We start from the raw sequence: 19311 nt of genomic DNA, 5'->3' as shown, positions 1-19311 counted from the left end.
TCCCCTAGCGCCCCCCCGGCATGACAAGGAACAATGGACACAAGTTATTAGAGAGTAGATTTAGATTAGACATCCGCAAGAACTACTTCACAGTTAGGGCAGCTAGGAGCTGGAACCAACTTCCAAGGGAAGTGGTGCTGGCTCCTACCCTGGGGATCTTTAAGAAGAGGCTTAACGACTACCTGGCTGAACTCATCTGAGTCCAGTCTTTTCTCCCACCCAGGTGGTGGGGTCGGATTTGAAGATCTGCAAGGTTCCTTCCGACCCTTCTTCTATGATTCTATGACCTTGCACCACCTGGGACAAGTGCAGGAGCAAAATGATACCCAATAAAGGAACAGTGTTTTACGTACACCATGCTGATATTAATATTTGCACCAAGTGCAGGGCAGTGGTGAATCAGGTCCCTATTGTAAGCAGGAATTTCACTCTGGGAGCGTCTACACATTCATTAACGCACCTCAGTTACTGCACTTGCCTAATGAAGTACTAAATGCACAGTAACTAGTTACTGCTCAGTAGCACCAGCGCATGGTTATTTTGTGACACTTACTACGCATTAACCAAATCACAGTGTGCAGTGGCTATTAGCATGGTTTTTGACTGGCACACCACTGTGCAGTGCTATTAGGCTAATGCGCAGTAAGCATCTCATGTAGACACACTCTCTGTGTGATAGCTTAGGCTTTTGTAATCTCTTTCTGAACTTCTGTATGTTGGTGTAAGTCAGGAATAACTCCACAGGTGTCACTGGGATCACATTGGGTATAACACTGGAAAAGAACCTCAAATCAGGCTTCTGCTTTTGAAGTCAGTGCTTTAAATAATTAAAAACAAATATGAACACAGCGCACAAAGGCTAAATGCAGCCCACCTTGTTAAATCTCTATTCTTAATGAGTCCAGGAAGTCAAGTAAATAGTCATAACAGAACTGTGTACCTGTATTATTGTGATCTCAGTGCACATGCTTCTCCTACATGTATGATCCATGCCAGACAACATAGCAATGTTACTCAGATTTAAAATAGCCCCGTATATAATTAGCTATAATTTCAGAGCCAAAGTCTAAGTCCTTCCTCATTTTTATTCAATTCTTACTTTGACAAAAATCCCAGAGCTAAATCCTGAAGTCTTTGCTCAGGCAAATACACACTGACTTGAATAAGAGTTTACCTAAGGGTATGGCTGTCTGAACACTTTACTGCAGGGTAAGCTAGGCTGTGAATTTAGGTTTGTGTTATGGATACTGTAGTAATTGCCCATATAAATTCTCTTTCCCTGCAAGAAATTTGAAGGTAGCTGATTCCACTTGCATGACACTTATCGGATGTACTCTGGCCCTAACTGGCTGCATTTACACGTGCACTTAACTGTGGAGTAGACTACTGACTGCAAAGTAAAGCATCATTATCTACATGTGCAACACTATTAGGCAACAGTAAACTAATTTACACAGCCATAAGATAGTACTCGCAGAGTAATTAACTGCAATTAAACATACCTGTAGATGCTGACTATGGGCATAAACTGTACCCAGTCAGCCCAGCAAGCAGGGGCCCTGACTCTTGCCTGCTGCCTAGCCACACAGCTATACATTTTCAGCATCCTCATGCCCCAGGGAGCCCTGCCATCACCATCCTGGGCCTGGGGATGACCTTCTGCCCTGGCTCAAATCACGGCTGTCCCAGGTGCGCAGTAGAAACTGTGTCTGAGAATAGTTTACTTTGGCTCAAACTGCTCCAGAGTTTATTGCTTAGAATTAATTGCACGTGTAGATGCACCCACTGGCCGCATCTATATAAGACTCTGACTGAGCAGTAGCCCAAGACTACTGCACAGTAGTGTAGCATGGCAGAAACCATGACATGATGCTACTGCACAGTAGTTTCAAGCTACTGCTCAGTCAGTGTGACAAAAAAGCGGTTCATCAGCACTACCATGCAGTAATGCAGGTTACTGCACATTTAGTACTTGCTTAAGCAAGTACTAAATGACTGCATAGTAACAACTGCACAGTCAATATCTTGCGTAGATGTGGCCACAGACAGCTAAGTTAAACCTAAGTAAGAGTTGGGATTTGGTCCTGATGCCTTTAGGTTGTATTTGTGAAACTGCTCAATGCTGGTCGATTTCTGATCCTATAGGCTGTGTTTGTAAAATTGCTCAGTGTTGGTTTATGTCTGATTCTGCTAAACTCACTAGAAAAAATCCTTTTGATTTCAAAGGGAGAACAAATCTGAGTGCTTCTGAAAAAAAACAGCTCTTTGAAAGAAGTCATATTTGGGGATTTCTTTACTTGACAATACCCTCATTAAAAATATAGGTAAATATTCTGACATTACTTAATAAGTATAGAAAGGCAGATTCTTTCAAAAGCGTCAAATGTATACTGCTATTACTTTAAAAAAGATCAGTGGAGTTCAACACCGGGCTCATAAGAATAAATCCATAGCACCTATTTTTTTGTGGGTTGAAAATTAATTTAAAAAAATAAAAGAAAGAAAAATGATCATTACTTGTAAATAATGAACTGTCATCATCTTCATCCTCCTCCTCTTCCTCTTCCTCTCTTGTATAAAGGCAGGAAGAATCTTCGTAGTCAGATTCATGAGGCACATTTTCTTTATTGTCATCGCATTCGATCACAACAGTTGGCACTTGTCTCATGTCTGAAAGGCCGCCAGGTCCTGTTTTCATGACACTGTCACCAGAGTGTAAACCAGAGCTAATGGAAAAGAACAAGAAAAAACAAATGAAGGAACTAGAATTAGCTGCATAGTTAGGGCTGCTTTTCTCTGAAGTCAGGGGTGTATAACTGCAGGCATTTTTTGAGAAAAGAAGGAAGGAGAGAAACGTTTTAGTTATCAACAAGAAATCCAATGGACTAAAATATGATAAACAGAAGAAATTAAGTTGGGAAATTAAAGGATGATTCAAATTTAAAACCTTAGATAACCAGGGCTGAGAGGCAAAGGACCTATATTTAAACACAATTTGAAGATATAATGGAAATCTTCCCACCAGCTCCTTGTGATGATTAAGCCTCCAGTGGGTCTTTCAGCCTCCTGCTGGCACTGAGACAGTGTGGAGGAGGATGGTAGCTGATTCAGATACAGAAAAGATAAAAGTCAGGCAGAGGAAAGGGAAAGAGTAGTTCTGGATAAAATACATGCAGGGGCTGGAGGGCAGAGAACAAATTATCTCGACCGGCTGGGGCAGGAAATAGAGGTGACAAATCAAGGGGAGCCTCAACTGGAGCTGCGGTGAGAGTGATTAAAGAAGGACTGGTTGGGTGGAGAGGCAGGAACTAATGGGACCAGGAAACTGAAGCTGGGAAGCCACGGAGGTGGGATGCCAGGACTGAGAACCAGTGAGAAAAATGGAGGCTGTGGAAGAAATTTGTTTGGAGGTACGCACACTAAGCTCAGGCAAGGAGCTGGGGTCATGGGGTGACTGGGGCTGGCTGAAGAAACATACTGGGATTAAGAACCAGTGCATGAGGGAACCCAAGTTTCTTAAGTCTCACCATTTCTCTGACATAGGGAAATAATGGCCAAGCCCATTGGCAAATGGTGTGACATTCTTTCTCTGTGGCCTGGCCCACACTGTGGCCTGGCCCACACTAAAGCTGCTGTCATTTCTTCCATTAGCTCAAGTGCAGAGGTCTGTGTGGTAGATCAGAAGGTTCCAACCTGGCTGATGAACCACAGAGAGTATCAGTAAAATGCCACATGAAGAAATTTGGAGCCCCCTCTCAGGTTACTTAAAATACCTGGGAAATTACACACATCTACATGCACGCCACACCACTCCACACAATTAAAATAATATTTTTAAGGTTGCAAAGTGAAGTGCCAAAAGATAAGGAAGTTGAATGCTGCTCTGGAGAACTGATTTTGCTTCTGTCTCCATCACAGAATTCCTCTGTAATGCTAATCAAGTAACTTAAATTAAACTTTTCACAGATGTTTTACTTAATTTTGCATGCCTGATTTTGTGGGGTCCCAACTTAATACTCTGGGGTCTGACTTGAAGAAACTTTGAACATGAATGGCTGAAACAGTAGTCAATGGGACCTGTGCACTGAATGCATGAAGTGCTACAGGAAGCTAAGTACTGTGGAAAATAAATTAAGTTCTAGGTGTCTCAAATTGGGCACCCAAAATTCATATATACTTTAAACATAATATGTGTGTACTACTACTTTATCTGCAAAATGAAGAGGTGACCTCTTCATCTACCTTCTTCCCCCTTCACTACAGAGAAATTAATTAATAGTGGTGAAACACTCACACTAGGGTGATACACATGAATACTATGGTGATGAAACCATGAGGAAATTAATAATACTGTCTTCAGATCAGTGTAGTAAAATAAGAATAAAAGCCTCATATTGAACAATGAAGATAAAACAAAATATAGAATAGTTGTGCATACAGTGATCACTTTTCCTTCTGTGCACTGAAGCAGGGGTCCTGTAAAAAAATAGTATACAATAATGGAACTTCAGACCGCCTCATAATGCATATGTGCAGTAGGACTGAATTATAGTTGCACAGGTGGCCTCATATCTGACATTTCTTGACTTTGAAACTTCAATAAAGATCTTTTAAATGCAGTTTTTGTGTGCATACATTACTTATGAAAAAGACAGACAGACAGACATTAAAGCCCTGGGAAATATCTAGAATTCTCTATCAACCAAGGCAAGATTAAGAAAGCCATTCCAAGCTTGCCAAATAATTTGAACTAACAGATGGTTCTATACTCCTCCCATCCCTGCCCCCTCCCTTTTATTTTATTTTATTTTTTGCATTTTGCATCTTCTGTCTTGGGCTCAGGTAAGCTGAAACAGAATGTACATTTTGAGGGGGTTTTTTCTTCACTTTATCTGGGATACAATGGAACAAAAAATGAATGGGGATAACTGCATTCATCCCCATTCAACCACATGCATCTGAAACTACTGGCTTTCAGATGCATACAGTGAAGGTCATGTTTAGTTGGAGACTATCAGCAAGGAGGTCTACAGGAATGAAAAAAAGAGGTGCAAATGCACACTGGTACTGTCAGTCTATACATTCATGTGGGAGCCTCATGGGTCATTCTCTGTTTTGGGAGCAATTCTAAGTTAGATTTACAGAAATAATGAGTCACTTGTGACATCCCCAAAAGCCAGGCACAGGGGAGAAATGTATTTATTTTATTTATTTGCATTACCCTCTAACCATTTAGTCATATTTCTGCTGGAAAATCGTATCTTAGGCTGTGATTTCATTGCTTCCTACACTATAACAGGTACAGATGTGTATTACTAGTATTTAGCTTTTTCATGCATAGATCTTAATGCACTCTATAAAGAAAGCCAAGTGTCAACAAAGACTTTTTTTTAAAGATGGGGAAATTCAGACACCACTGGAGCCCACTCCAGCAGCAGGCAGCTCCCAGAAGCAGGGAACAATTTCACAGCCCCCACCAGGAGACAGCTGTCTCCTAGCCCTGTGCTCCCTGCCAGCCCCAAATAGGTGCATGTGTAGACATCTGCCCAGGGTGGGTTTACTTTTGAGTAAATTACTCTGGAGTAAATCCATCCAGCATCATTTGCACATGTAGACGCACCCACTGTGATGTTTGGCAGCAGAACTATAGTGCTACCCAGCACATCCACAGGTGGCAGATAGTGGAATGACCTTCAGGGAAGGTTAGCTGTGAAAGCAGCAGAATTTACTCTGATGAATAAGCAGTTGTAGACCAAGCAGCTGCAGCACCCCCAGGATGTGGTGGGGACAGCAGATGGCAATATTCTTTCTCCTGAAAAGTCACATATAACCTCTAATGGTGCTGTGACATGGTCAGTACAGGTTACCACTATAATAAGCCTGTCTAGCCCCCAGCCATGGATCTACAAGTCCTCAATGGTGGAGCAGCTAGAAGAGGATGTTAGAATCCCAACAGCTGTGAAAGTGGATGAAGACTGTAGCAGAGGGAGATCTCCAATTGTTTTGGCCTCCTTGTCATTGGATCAGGGCCTTGTTCTGTCAAAAACCATGTGGAAGATGATAAGCAGTAGCTTCTCTATGATAAAAGAAATCACGCACAGGCGCCTTCCATGAAAATGGATTTAGCACAGCTTTCACCAGCTTTCAAGCCCTTTGGCAACCAACTAGTGATGACAGGAGCAGGTTTGTGAGGCCTGGAAACTCCCAGTCATGAACTGGCATGTAGGTGGCAGTAACAAGAAGGTCATTTAGCACTTGGATTGGCAGGGGTGTGATTCTGTAGCTGTGAGTGAGCAACACTTTTTAGGATCTGCCCCTCTCACTCTACATGGGGAGGGGGCTAGAAAAGGTGGCTTAAGCATACTCTGCCTACCCACTCTTTTCCTGACTGGATAACTGCATCCAGTGGGATCATCTTTACTGTGGTCAAAATCAACAAAGGTATACAATTGTTTTTGGGACCTGGACCATCAGGACCCTCCCGGGCAATCCTAATAGTGAGTGCCACACTGTAATCATGGTTTGACAACTCAGGTGACACAATGTTGACATCACTGCACTAAGTGGGACCCAGTGACCAGGAGACAGGCTGCTCAAAGAACAAGGAGGTGGTTATACCCTCTTGTGGAAGGATAAACAGGAATGAGAACTCTGATTTCAGGGAGCCGGCTTTGCCATTAAGAATGAACTCATAAACCAATTCAAAGAATTTCCTATTGGAGTTAATGAGTGCCTCATGACTCTTCATCTTAAATTGGCACGGAGACAATGTGCCACTGTTATCAATGCAAAAGACCCAACTCTTGATGCTGCCGATGAAACCAAGGAGAAATTCCATGCCAACCTGGATTAAGTCCTCTCTGATGTTCCAGAGGAAGACAGACTTATTCTGCTCTGTGATATCAATGCTAGAATTAGAAGAGACTCAAATCTCTGGAACAGAACCATCAGCAACGAAGGAGTAGGAAAGATCAGCTCCAAAGGCATCCTCCTCTTGACCAAATGCATGGAACACAGACTCACCATCACCAACACCCTGCTCCTCCAGAAAAACAGGAACAAGACATTATGGCAACACCCACGATTTAAGCATTGGCACTTGATTGACTGTGTCATTGTTTGAGCCTGGGATTGCTAAGATATCCATATCACTCAAGCTATTGAGTCTACAGGAGCTGATGTTTGCTGGACTGATCATGGACTTATCTGCTTAGTTATGTCACTCAGACTGGCTCCCAAATTGTGGCTGTAGCAGAAGCAATGTCAAGGGAAGGTCAACATCGAAGGACTCAAAAAACCAATGAAGTGAGACCTCTTCCACGAAGGCCTGAACAAAAAATTGAAGAATTCCTATCAACAACAATAGGAGAATGCCAGCAGTGCTTGGGGTACCTTCAAGTCCACAGTCACCTTTGTCTGCAAAGAGACACTTGGATTCACAACCAGGAAACATCAAGACTGGTTTGATGAGAATGGCTAGGAGATCCAAGAGTTGACTGACTGTAAGCACAAGGTCTTGTGCTCAGTGAAATGACATCAATTCCAAGGAAAAGAAACTGAATCACCAACAAATCAAAGCAGAGATCCAAAGAGGACCCATGATATGAAGAACACGGGGGGGAAGACTAGGTGAGAGAGATTCAACATCAAGGAGATTCAACATCTCACTGACATCCATGATATACATGGTTTTATTAGTGCCACCAGAGATGATCTTGGAATCCCTCCAACACTTGACAAGATACAAAAAGCAAAAAACAGATGAAGAATGACAAAATATCTGGAGCACATGGAATTCTTGCCAAACTCTTCAAGACAGAAGCTTACATCACAGCTTTGTTCTCTCATCTTAAGGACCGTAGGGATGCCATGATCATGACAATCTTCATGAAAGGAGAAGGGTCCATCTGTGGAAATTACAAAGATCACCTTGCTGTCCACCACAGGAAAGAGTGTGACATAAGATTTGAAATCAAGCTCACAGTTTATCAAGCAGTCATTATCTCTACCTTACTGTATGAAGTTGAGCAGTAGTGATGTGTAGGGGGTGCACAGGGGTGCACGTGCTCCCCATAAGAATGCTGGTGCACCCCCTGACAGCTAGCATTCCCTGCTTAGGCGACGGGGGGTGGGGAGGGTAGGCAGAAGCACTCGTGCGCCCCAAGAGCACTGTCTGGGTAATGGGGGCACCAGGAGAAGCGCCACTGGCACTTCTGGGTGTGCCGCTGGCACTTCCGGGTCAGTGTGATTGGCCATGAGAGGACCTCACTAGTTGCTGACTGGCTGCTGGGGGGATAAGTGCCCCCCTTGACTCAGGAGGCACCAGTTGCCCATAGAGCCGAGATTTGGAAAACATTCAGGAGATACCTCAAGTTGCTGGAGAAGTACCATCCATGCTGCCTATAGGAGATCCTTTGAATCTAGTGGGAAGACAAACGCACCAACATTAGCGTCTTCTTGTAAGCAAACACCACAAGCACCAAGTCAATGAGCATTCAACACCAACTTTTTTAGGCCAGCCATGTCATCCGGATCTCTGCCTCCAAACTCCGAAAGCAAGCTTCATTCTTCCAGCTCAGTTAAGGTATACGCTCAAGAGGAAAGCAGAGAAAGCACTTCAAGGATGTCCTCAAGGCCAAATTGAAAAAATGAAACACTGAAATCAACTCACAGGATACTATCTCTGAGGACCCTGCCAAATGGAGGAAGAGTTTGCTACAGGGATCTCAGTACTTTGAAACCCACAATGACAACAGGAGATGGAAAAGTTAGAAACAGTGTGTCATGGATCAAATCAGGAATGCAGAGCCATCCACTCTGCATGGAAACATGTGCCTGAGTTGCAATAGAACCTGTTAATCCTAGATTGGCCTTCTAAGCCATTTGCAGACCCACAGATAACACAATCATGGAAGACATTCATCCTCAACTGAAAGGGATTGCCACTGATGATGATGATGACTGTGATGTCAATGGTTATTCTTCACTTCCTGTCCTAACCTTCATTGTATTGTTGATATGGACTGTGTTAAGCAGTTACCAAATTTCACCCCAGAAATGACTGCATTTCAGAGTAGTTGGTGAAGGTGGTGAAGTGACTTTTGCAGCTACATTGTTATTCTATAAAGTGCTTAGAAATTTTAGGGCATTTAAGGGCTCATAGTGAATGCTGCCACATTTCTACTATTATGTCTAGCTTCATGAGAGATCTTCTTGTTAACTGGTTTAGTATTATAGCTTAACAAACCAAGGTATGTTTTCATGGGCTGAACCTCTTAGAGAGAACTCAGGTTGCCTAGAGATATCTGTTTTGCACCCTACAATATTAAATATTTATGAAAAATTAGGTTGTGAATTTCTGTATTAGATTTCAATGATTTTTACATAAATCTATTTTTATCTCAGAAGTGATTTTGGGATACATCAACTGAGTTCTTCTAATGAAGAATTAAAAACTTTTAATTAATTTTTAATTGATTGATAAGTTTTAATAATTTAAATTCAATTACCTTTTCTCTTTTAAAAATGCCTGTTTCCCCCTTATCTATTTTCCTGCATAACCTTTCAATGGGAGCTACAGGAAATCCAGAAGATGTAGATTTAATCTCTTAGAGATAATAATGCCCAGCATAATGCTGTTAGATATAAAAAAAGAAAAGACAGTGAACACTAGGCAGCAAAATCATTCAGCTGAGTTTAAAAAAAGCATGCACACAGGCAGTACAAGGTCACTAAATCTGTTTTGGAAGGACCAATGAAAGGGCAGAAGGGCAGATCAGGGTTCCACTAATTTTAATCATTCACATTTCAGACAGGACTGCCAACCATAGTGCTAATTGTGATAGAGTGTTTTGGGGAGATGGATTATTCATTCCTGTGAAAATAACAAGACCAACAATTTAGGCTGACAATTAGTGATCAGGCAGTAATAGTTCTCCAGCACTATCTTACTGGGGCTTGATTTGAACTAGTGACCTAGTTCAATGGAAGGCTCCTTTTCCCATTATTGTATCCCTCAGTCACCCAGCCTCCCAACAACAGCACTTTCTATTTTAAGCTTGACTTTTTTCTGATATTCTATGCGCTGCTTGATTAAAACTGTTCTTCTCTACACTAGTCTGATTCTTCAAGTCATCTGACTGGGTGTTGTGAAACTGTGGAGTATCTGCAGTATTGCAGATAAGTATATGAAAGACAGTCAAGGTCATAAAACAACTCCAAAGTGTGTAGATTTCCTTTTTGCTTTCAGAATATATGCATTGGCATGTGGCTTATTACACAACAGTTTTCAAAGGTTGTGGGACTGACAGTAGTATGTATTAAACAAATTATTAAATGTTCAAATAACCCATTTTAAAGCAATTTGAGGATCTTGCTGTGTTGCTTGTCACACATCAAAACCACAGATAAGCAGGCTCGTTTTAGAATTTAACTCAACACATAAATGTGAAGAATTCTGAGTTAACTATCATTATAAGCACCTTTGGTTACTCTGTAGTACCCTCTTAATAAAATCAGAAGTGCAAAGAAGTTGTACTGCTGTGACTAACTATGGTGCTATTGAGAAGAGATTTATGTGAGAAGTCTGAATTTAGATTATTGTCATGCTGGTAATCATTTACTCAAGGAGGAAAGGTGAAATCATTCCTCTAAAATCTAGTGAGATGAAACCTACAAGAAGTGGATAGTGTGTTTCTTGAAGAGGGTAAAAGATGGCTACAGAGATATTTGGAGAACTTGATATTTATTCTTGTCCCTTCTTGCAGTAGGCAAACAAGGAACTGGAGTTTGCCAAACCATTTTGGCTAGGTTCACTGATACCTCACACTGGGTGTGTCTACACATTCATTAATGTGCAGTAGTTACTGCACATTTAATTTAGTACTTGCTTAATGAAGTTCTAACTAAACGTGCAGAAACTAGAGTTACTGCACAGTAGCTCTGGCGAATGCCTTTTTAGGGATGCTACTGTGCAGTAGTGTATTAGAATCACCCATGCTGTGACACACTACTGCACAGTGTTATTAGGCTACTGTGCATAAAGCATCTCATGTAGATGCACCCACTGATTGGTAAAGCGACACCATTAAGCCTGAAGTGCTAGTCTGTAAAACAGCTCTTTAACTTCCTCCAGGGAAATTTACACAGGTTGGGCTACACAAATGCCCCTCTAAGCATACTTCTGAAATGCCACTGGTGGAACAGCCTGGTTTGGTGAAGGGGAAAAGGGATTCATTGCACAACTCACCCAGTCCTGGATTTGTATTTGGAGAATCCTTTTGGTCTGGGGAGAGCTTTGTCAAATGGCCCAGAAGAATTTGGACCAGTGAAGTAGAAAAGTGTGACTCAATAACAGAACCTACTCCTGATAGCTGGGATAGACTAAGGACTATAGATTCCTTTTGGCCACACTGGGAAGGCTGGATAGAAGCTCTGCAGCTATTAGGCAGGAACCAAGATGCCTGAGGACGTATATTTGAAGCCAAGCCTGCTCTTTACATGAATCTCTGGACCTCGAGGGTGGCTATGCAAACAGTTGAACCATGCTCCAAATCAGAATCAGATGAAAACTCCAGCTAGCCAATCTCTTTAGGTGGTGCCATTGAAGTTGGTTCCTGAGTTGGGCCTGAGAACCATAGCTTAGGCTTGATTCAGTGGTGTGTCCATGGAAAGAATTTTGGACAAGTCAGCAGGGAACAGCAGTATAGAGTCCATGTGAAGAGGGAGTCACTGGTAGCTGGCCAAAAAGCTACATGGAGCTCTCTCAGTGAGAGTGGAGGTATGCACTGGAACAGCAGAATTGCTCTTTGTGATACCATGAGGTCTTGGATTATGCAGAGTAAGGCAGTTAGAATTACTGTCTTCCTTGTGTAGCCCTGGGATAGGGATCTCACCCAGGATCCAGTCTTGGAAATACAACCCAGTGAAGATCTCCTTGGAGCTGTAGAGATGGAAAGTCTTGCTAAAAAATTGGTCCTGAGAGATGACTAGTACCTGACTGATTCCTAATGGAGGTGGATTCCATGAACTTATTCACGAGGAAGCGCTGAACTCTAGTTTTGCACCCTTCTCAGCTCAGGACACATGACCAGTATAAGGAGGATTTTGCAAGAATATGGGTTTCTCTGAGGCACTATAAGTATTTAGAGTACACACTGGAGGCAGGCATGGGAGTGTCAGAAGATAGGCAGAGTTTAAATACCAGTGACTGGGGAGATGCCACATAGTTTAAGATGTACGTTCTCTCAAATTAAGGAAGAAAGGAGACAGAAGTAGAAAAAAAGGAAAAGAAAAAGAAGTGGCAGAGGACATGACAATCTCCAGATTAGGGAGTTTTGTGGACAAATAAAATTAAGGGGAAGGGTGGCACCCGAGGCCAACCCTGGGCCACAACCCTAAGAAAAAGGCAGAAAGAAAAATTTAAAAACGGATTTCCTTTTTATTAAAGGCACAAGGAAGCAAACACATGCACAAATATGTTGAAAGGCACAAACGCCCTGAAAGGAGGGCTTTAAAGAAACTACTAGGTTGTAAAGAGCACAAGCCAATAAGTGCTTCCTTTTGAACTAAAGCAATTAAAAGAACTAGAGAACAGGAAGAAAGCATCATCCTTTATCTCCTCTGTGCATACTGGAAGGCATGCGTATGATCTGTTACTCAAAGGCGCATGATTACCACAAGAAATTCTACCAAACTATCAGACAAATCAAAATTGGTTACTTGAACTAAAATCCAGAAATGATTCACATTACTGTGGATTTCTTTATGTAGTACTCGAGTATAGGAGAGAAAAAATAGCTATAAATATTAAAATTTTCTATTCTTGGGTCCTGGTAAAATTTAGACCAAAGAAAGCAATTTTTTGACAAGTGTCATAGAAAATAAATGTTTTTTGTCCAAGATACACTTGATAATGTTTACAGGACTATTGGTAGCAATCTCTAATACATTTTAGTTTATAAAATTATAGTCTGAAGCAACTGGATATCCCAAAGGAACTCATCACAGAAACTCTGGTTCAAATATAGTCAAGGGTAATGGTCACTGGAAGCTGATAGCTGTTCAGTAGTCTGTTATCAAAGAAGTTGCAGCCTGAATCCAATTGCTAGTTTACAAGAGTACACAGGTGCTTGACACTAATTGGCAGCTACATCAGACAACCTGGCTGGAAATTAGAGTAGCCTCACCCCCAAAGGAATTGCCTTCAAGTCAGGGTTAAGAAACACTGGAGGAGAGCAGAAACTGTTTTGTAAGGCTTGTCTTTACTGCTTTTGCAGCATCTCCTCTGGGTTTGATTCTGTAGGCTTTACTTCCATAAAATTCCTATTGAAGTCAGCAGGACCAAGCCCTCTGCAGACTCTGGTATCCTAGACCACCAAACTGACACTTTTCTACAAAAGTGCACTCCAAGAAGCGCAAATGGAATTCAGTCAGGATTTTTCTTGATAGATACCTTGTGGTATGTGGGATTCAAAGATGTGTTCTCAACTTCCAAGTCTTTCACTGAAAACCAGAGCTGCAATTTATACTGGTTGGATACAAATCTTCAACAAAGATAAATAGTTGAAAGAAAAAGTTTTTATAGCAGTCATTTCTTCAGGTTCTATCCCTAATGTTTTAAAGGCTGACAGTTTATAAGAGATAATGTGAAGCCAGAAAAGCAGCATTAGTAAATCATATAGTAAGTCATTGACAGTTATTTTGCACTAAAAGGTGAGAGAGTTCTAGTGTGAAGTATTCTGATAGCTAATATATATGGCAAGAAAACCTTGGGATCCCAGTTTTAAAAAGTTAGTGACATGACTCAGAAGAAAAGGTTAGAAGGAATGGGATTATTTAGTTTGGAGAAGAGAGGTGAGACTAAGGTGGGATTTGATAATAATCTTCAAGTGCCTGAAGGGGAGTTATGAAAAAGATGATAACAGACTATGCTCTTTGGCTGCAGGAATCAGGACAAGAAATAGTAGCTTGAAATGGCAGAAAGGGACATTTAAGTTGAATATTAGGAAGAACTTTCTCACAATAAGGCTGGTTAAGCATTGGAACAGATTACCTAGATAGGCTGTAGAATCTGCAGCCTTGGATGTTTTAAAGAACAGGTTAGACCATGTGTGCTCAACCCCTGGCCTGCTGGCCAAAACCAGCCCATGAAACTATGACATGTGGGGCTCCCCATGGATTGGGAAATTTGGTGGTGGTGAAGCAATGGCAATTAATATAGCCACCCTCCCCAGTTGCCAAACTCCCAAGCCCTGTGCAGCCAGATGGCCAGGCTGCCTCCCCATCTCCCTCTGCTGTGGAATCAGGCCCCTGTGTTCCCTGAATCAGGCCCACCAGCCAGATACAGCTGCAGATGTGCAGGCACCACCCAGTCAGCCTGCAGGGCAAGAGTTTTTGAGTACCACTGGGTTAGACAAACAGTTGCCTAGAATTGTTTAGATAGGGATGATCTTGCTTTGAGCAGGGGGCTGGACTAGAAGACCTCCTGAGGTCCCTTCCAACCTTACTTTTCTATAATTCTTTTATATATTATTTTCTAGAAGTCTGTTATTCTGAATTAGCCCTCAGTTTAAATTGTGACACATTGCTATCCCTTGGTAGGAAAACTGCTATCTACCTCAGATTCTATAACTTTTACTAGACCAGAAGTGAGTGCAGATCCTTAACAAGACTCAGGATTAAATGTAATTTTATACAATACTTAGCACTTATATAAAGGTTTTGGTTTTCACTGTTTTAAGAATACTAGCTTAGTAATGCTCACAAAATCCTTGAGGTGCAAGTTAGTGCAATCACCCCCCTTTTGTAAAAGGGAAACGGGGGCAGATACATTAGTTAACCTGATCACTGTTACACAGCATAGTGCAACATAGTGTCTGGTTCCCATTCCCATACTCACCTAAAGTTTAAGATTCTCTGACAGGCTTCTAACTGTTTGGCAAGTCACTTCCTCCTTAATTTCACATATTGGGCTTTAAATGTATTTAGACTATTAAGACTCTAAAGATATGGTCATTTAAAGCAAAAAACCTGTGTTGCTAAATGGAGAAGATTCTTTATTTTTTCCTTGTTCTTGTCCAAAACATGGGGGGTAGTGACAGGAGCAGTTATGGGGGTTGAAAAGAAAAGAATACTGGACAATTTGAAGAGAAAAGTACAGGTGGGTGGTAGGATAAAGCCAATTCAACAGGAGATACCAGAGCAGAGGAAATCCCATTCTACTCAGGATCCAAGAAGCTAGAGAGAAAAGAAAGATTTACCTGCCTTAACAATACATTGATTGAATATGGATGGTTGTGGTTCACTTTGGGGCCACCAACATCATCCTTGCTTGTAAAAATTCCACAGTATTTTTTCACCATAGCTGACTCCATCTGACAACACAACTATTCCAGTATTTGGGGCAGTTAGTCTAGACAAGTGGTGCTCAACAATTTTAGTTAGCGGGCTGGATGGGCAGTGCCCAGTCCATCCATGGGCTGGATTCAGCTCAGGGTTCCAATATGGTGCTTAGGGCTGTCAGAGCAGGACCTCATCCAGCCATGTGGGAAGGGGAGCAGCCCAGTCCTGTCAGGGCCTTTGGCCAGTCAGGCCCTGCCAGGATAAGCTCTTGAGCTTCCACACCTGACCTTGATCCCTGGCTAATGTGACTGCCTCAGTTCCCTGTGTGCATTGGCTGCTGAGAGCACCACTCAGTCCTTTTAAGCATATCTGCAGCTTCAGGGTGTAGGCACACTTTGACAACAGCCTCAGATTGCTCTGGCAAGCTTCAAGTTCGCTGCTTTCTCTGGTTCTCCTGGCTCCTGACTTGGTTTTCTCTGACTCTGCTCTTGCATCTTCCCTGGAACTTGGCACCAGTTCCCTGGTCCTCTTGGCTCATGACTCAGCTTCAGCTTTCCTTGACCCTGCTCTTGGATTTTCCCTGGAACTCTGTGCCTCACTCTCTGATTTCCTGGCTTCTGACCCTGGCTTGCACCCCAGCCTATGTCTCTTGGATCTCTACTCTGCTGATCCAGACTGATGCCTCACTAGCCTGCATCCCTACTCAGCTGACCTCCTTTAGAGGCCTATCTGCAGGCCTGACTGCTGACATCCTGGCTGGACCCTCACAAATCCTATGGAGAGAAGGGCTTGACCCAGCCCCAATCTGGCCCCATGGAAGGGGGGGGAAGGGGCATGGCCCAGCCCTGATACAGATGTGGGGGGGCAAAGGGGTTGAGGGGGTGTGGCTCGACCCCAACCTGTTGCTCAGGGCTTGAGGTCTGAGAATTTGGCAGCATGGGACGGTGGAGGTATTAATTGCCACAGCTCTCCCACTGTCAAATTTTCTGACCTGGGGGCCAGGTACCATGGCTCTATGGGCTGCATTTGGCCCATGGGCCAGAGGTTGAGCACCTCTGGTCTCAAATACTCTAATATTCTCTTTTCTTCCTCTCGCTTTTTTTTTTTAGATCAGGACCAGAATCAGCAAAAGTGATTGCTACCTAGTGATGTTAACATTTCCTAGTTAGTGTTGCAGCATAATGCCAGGAATTTCATTTCCTCCTCAGACAATGACGTGGGTGCCGTGATCCAACAGTGTACTATGCTGAAAGCCATAGAAAAGCTTAGGACCCAATTTGAGACCCTGCATGTGTAATGAACATGACTGTTAAATTATATATAGAAGAAATATCTAAAACACATGCATTTACGAAACTTGCAAGATATTCAAACTGAAATGTCCTATAACAAATACCTCAACATGACTTCCTTTGGGTTTAAACATGCTTTTATACAATTAGATAAGTATTACTGTCAAAAATATGAAGAAAATATATCACTTGGTGAAACTAATCCCCTCTCTAATCAAATACATCTATTCTGGAAAGCTACAGTAATCTATTTGACGTTATTAACGAATTTACTGAAAACAGAGTGACTCTCAGAAAATTAAGTTAAGAATGTAACAGAATGTGTCATATTTGTAAATGTGTGGTCCACATACATTAAGAAAACAGTGACTGCTTTTCCAGAGTAATAAGGCATCAGTTCTTTCATCTTCTAAGTACTGCAAATATTACTGATTTGTTTTGACAGGACTGAAATCATCAGTGAAGTTCAAGGAAAATAGTTACTCAATTAAAAACAAGCAAAGTTGTATTATGTATCTTATTAAGAACTGGTATTCATTTCCATTTAAAATGTGAAAACATATCGATGCCACCATTTTTCTTACTCTATTCTGTGAAGGAGGACTCACGCTTCATACTGAGAAGTCACTCTTTGCTTACTCATTTTTAACAAAGTTGCCCAGTTCCAGCTGCTAATGAATAGTTAAAACAAACAAAAACTATATAATTTTCTTCCTAGTAGGTAAACTGACCTATAGACACAGGAATGATGGTAGTTTAGAGACCTGAGTGTCCATTACAGTGGGGTAACAGATACCAAAATGAAGTCATCAGTGAGAAATTTCATTAGCTCTGAAGAATGAAATACAATTTGTATGACTTGCTAGCCAGACTATTTAATTAGCACCTTGACTTGTCCTGAGCTGCTTTTCCCCAGAGGTAACTCCAGGAGACACAAGAGTCCTTTACTGGCAATTCCCTGTGGCCAGGAGTATGTACATTAGATCATATCTGAGGATGATGCAGCTGATTCTACCATGTGGCCCTGGCCAGCTAGGCTAACAAAGTGAAGGCAACAGGACTGTGCCCTCAGCATTTTTCTAACCTTTCTATGGCACATGTCTAAAGTGTGTTATCTCCTATCAGGGTGCAAATTAAGGGGGAGCTCAGGGATTGGGGGGGGGGGGGCTGAGCCCTCCATAGGAGACAAGAGCCCCGCCTGTAAGATTTGAAAATCATAACCTGGGGGAATCTTTGATTGGATTGCTCCTTTACTTAGGTGGACTTGCTAATCAATGAACTGGTTTAATTTTTTTTGCAGACTTCCCCAAAAGTCAAAGTGTAATTCGAATACTGCCTCCTATCCCACTGCTAGAACCTCTTACCTGTGGCAATAGGAACTCCTCTGTATAAGTCAGACAATTTTATACTAGCTGAAGATTGATTCCCTTACTCTGGAGAAATGTCTGGCTGCCCATTTAAAGCAGCTATAAAGGTCCCAATACCTATTTAAAATTGCACAGGTTTGGTTTTCTGGAAAATGTCCTTTTTTCATATCCCCAAATTAGTTATTCATTCAGCATTCATATATTCTAATTTATGCCAGGAACTCATCTGGTACTAGCAGAGGTCACAGGATGCAGCCTTAAGCTACCCCTCTGCAGTCCCTCTTGAATTGCTCTGAGTATTCCTATCTAGACTTTTGGGTTGATTGCTTCCTTTGAACTGGAAGCATTTCCCAAAGATTTTCTGCAGTTGTATGTAGACTCCCTCACAAAAGGGAATTCTGCCTGTTGTAATGTCCACAACTGCATCTACCTTCTTGGAAAGGTCTCACAAGGCTCTAGGAAATCCAAAGGTCCTGCTACCCAGAAGATACCTTGAAGCTTCAGTGCAACCCAACTGCTTGTTCCTTCCAGTGCTAGCTAGTTCATACTAGTTGATATTTTCAAGGGAAAGGTCTACACCAGCTGTTTCCAACTTTTTTTTTGGTTGTGGTCTTACTTAGATACCAATAATTTAATGGAGCCCATAAAGTGGTAACTGTTCATGTGCCTGCAACTAAGAGGTACCGGTGCAGATTTACCATGCCTCAGCTGCTCCAGGGTAACTATTCCTATTCTAACCCCATAGTAAAAACTTAACTCTGAAATAATTTATCCATGAATGAAACAGGGATAATGTGCCCAGTTTCACTTTCATTTACCTCAGGGTAAATAGTGGCACAGGGCCAGTTACCAATAAGCAGCTGGAGTATGGTAAGAAGGTTAACTGTGGGTACATGGTATAATTGCCCCATTTAGGAGACTTTGGGGATCTGTAGGGGTCATGACTGCACTCATAAATTCTGTGACCCTTGGTTTGGGAACTGCTGGATTAGACTGTTATATTTCTTAAATGAAAACTGAGAATTTCCATATGGGGCCTAAATATCCAGTTAACAAGGAGCTGTCATTAACATCGTCTTACCTACAGGTAGGATATCAGTTGAAACCTGGTTACGTTACTTTAGCTTGCCCCTCCACATAAGCAAGGTTTAAAGCAATGGCAGTGTCTACACACAAAGCTGCACTTATTTAGTTAGTTAAATCAGATTATTTTCATGGCTCAAATAAGATTAGTGATAGGCATTTCTATACATGCTTGTGTCACAGTGCCAGGTGCTTTTAAAAGCGCTCGGTGCTGCAGCACATGCAGC

At 42.0% G+C, this 19311-nt stretch overlaps 1 protein-coding gene across 7 annotated transcripts in view; it reads right to left on the bottom strand.

Moving 5' to 3' along the window:
- The window catches only part of PHACTR1 (phosphatase and actin regulator 1), a 467204-nt gene that overhangs the window by 54743 nt on the left and 393150 nt on the right, over positions 1 to 19311 (bottom strand). For all 7 annotated transcript variants that reach the window (XM_019543373.1, XM_019543365.1, XM_019543388.1 and 4 more), the window contains one exon: positions 2518 to 2726. In XM_019543373.1, coding sequence (XP_019398918.1) covers positions 2518 to 2726 — 209 coding nt within the window. The remainder of the gene's footprint in view (positions 1 to 2517; positions 2727 to 19311) is intronic.

Source organism: Crocodylus porosus, unplaced genomic scaffold, assembly GCF_001723895.1.
Source record: "Crocodylus porosus isolate Cpor-Errol unplaced genomic scaffold, CroPor_comp1, whole genome shotgun sequence".
Classification (NCBI taxonomy): Eukaryota; Metazoa; Chordata; order Crocodylia; family Crocodylidae; genus Crocodylus; species Crocodylus porosus.
This window is presented reverse-complemented; position numbering and strand designations above follow the sequence as displayed.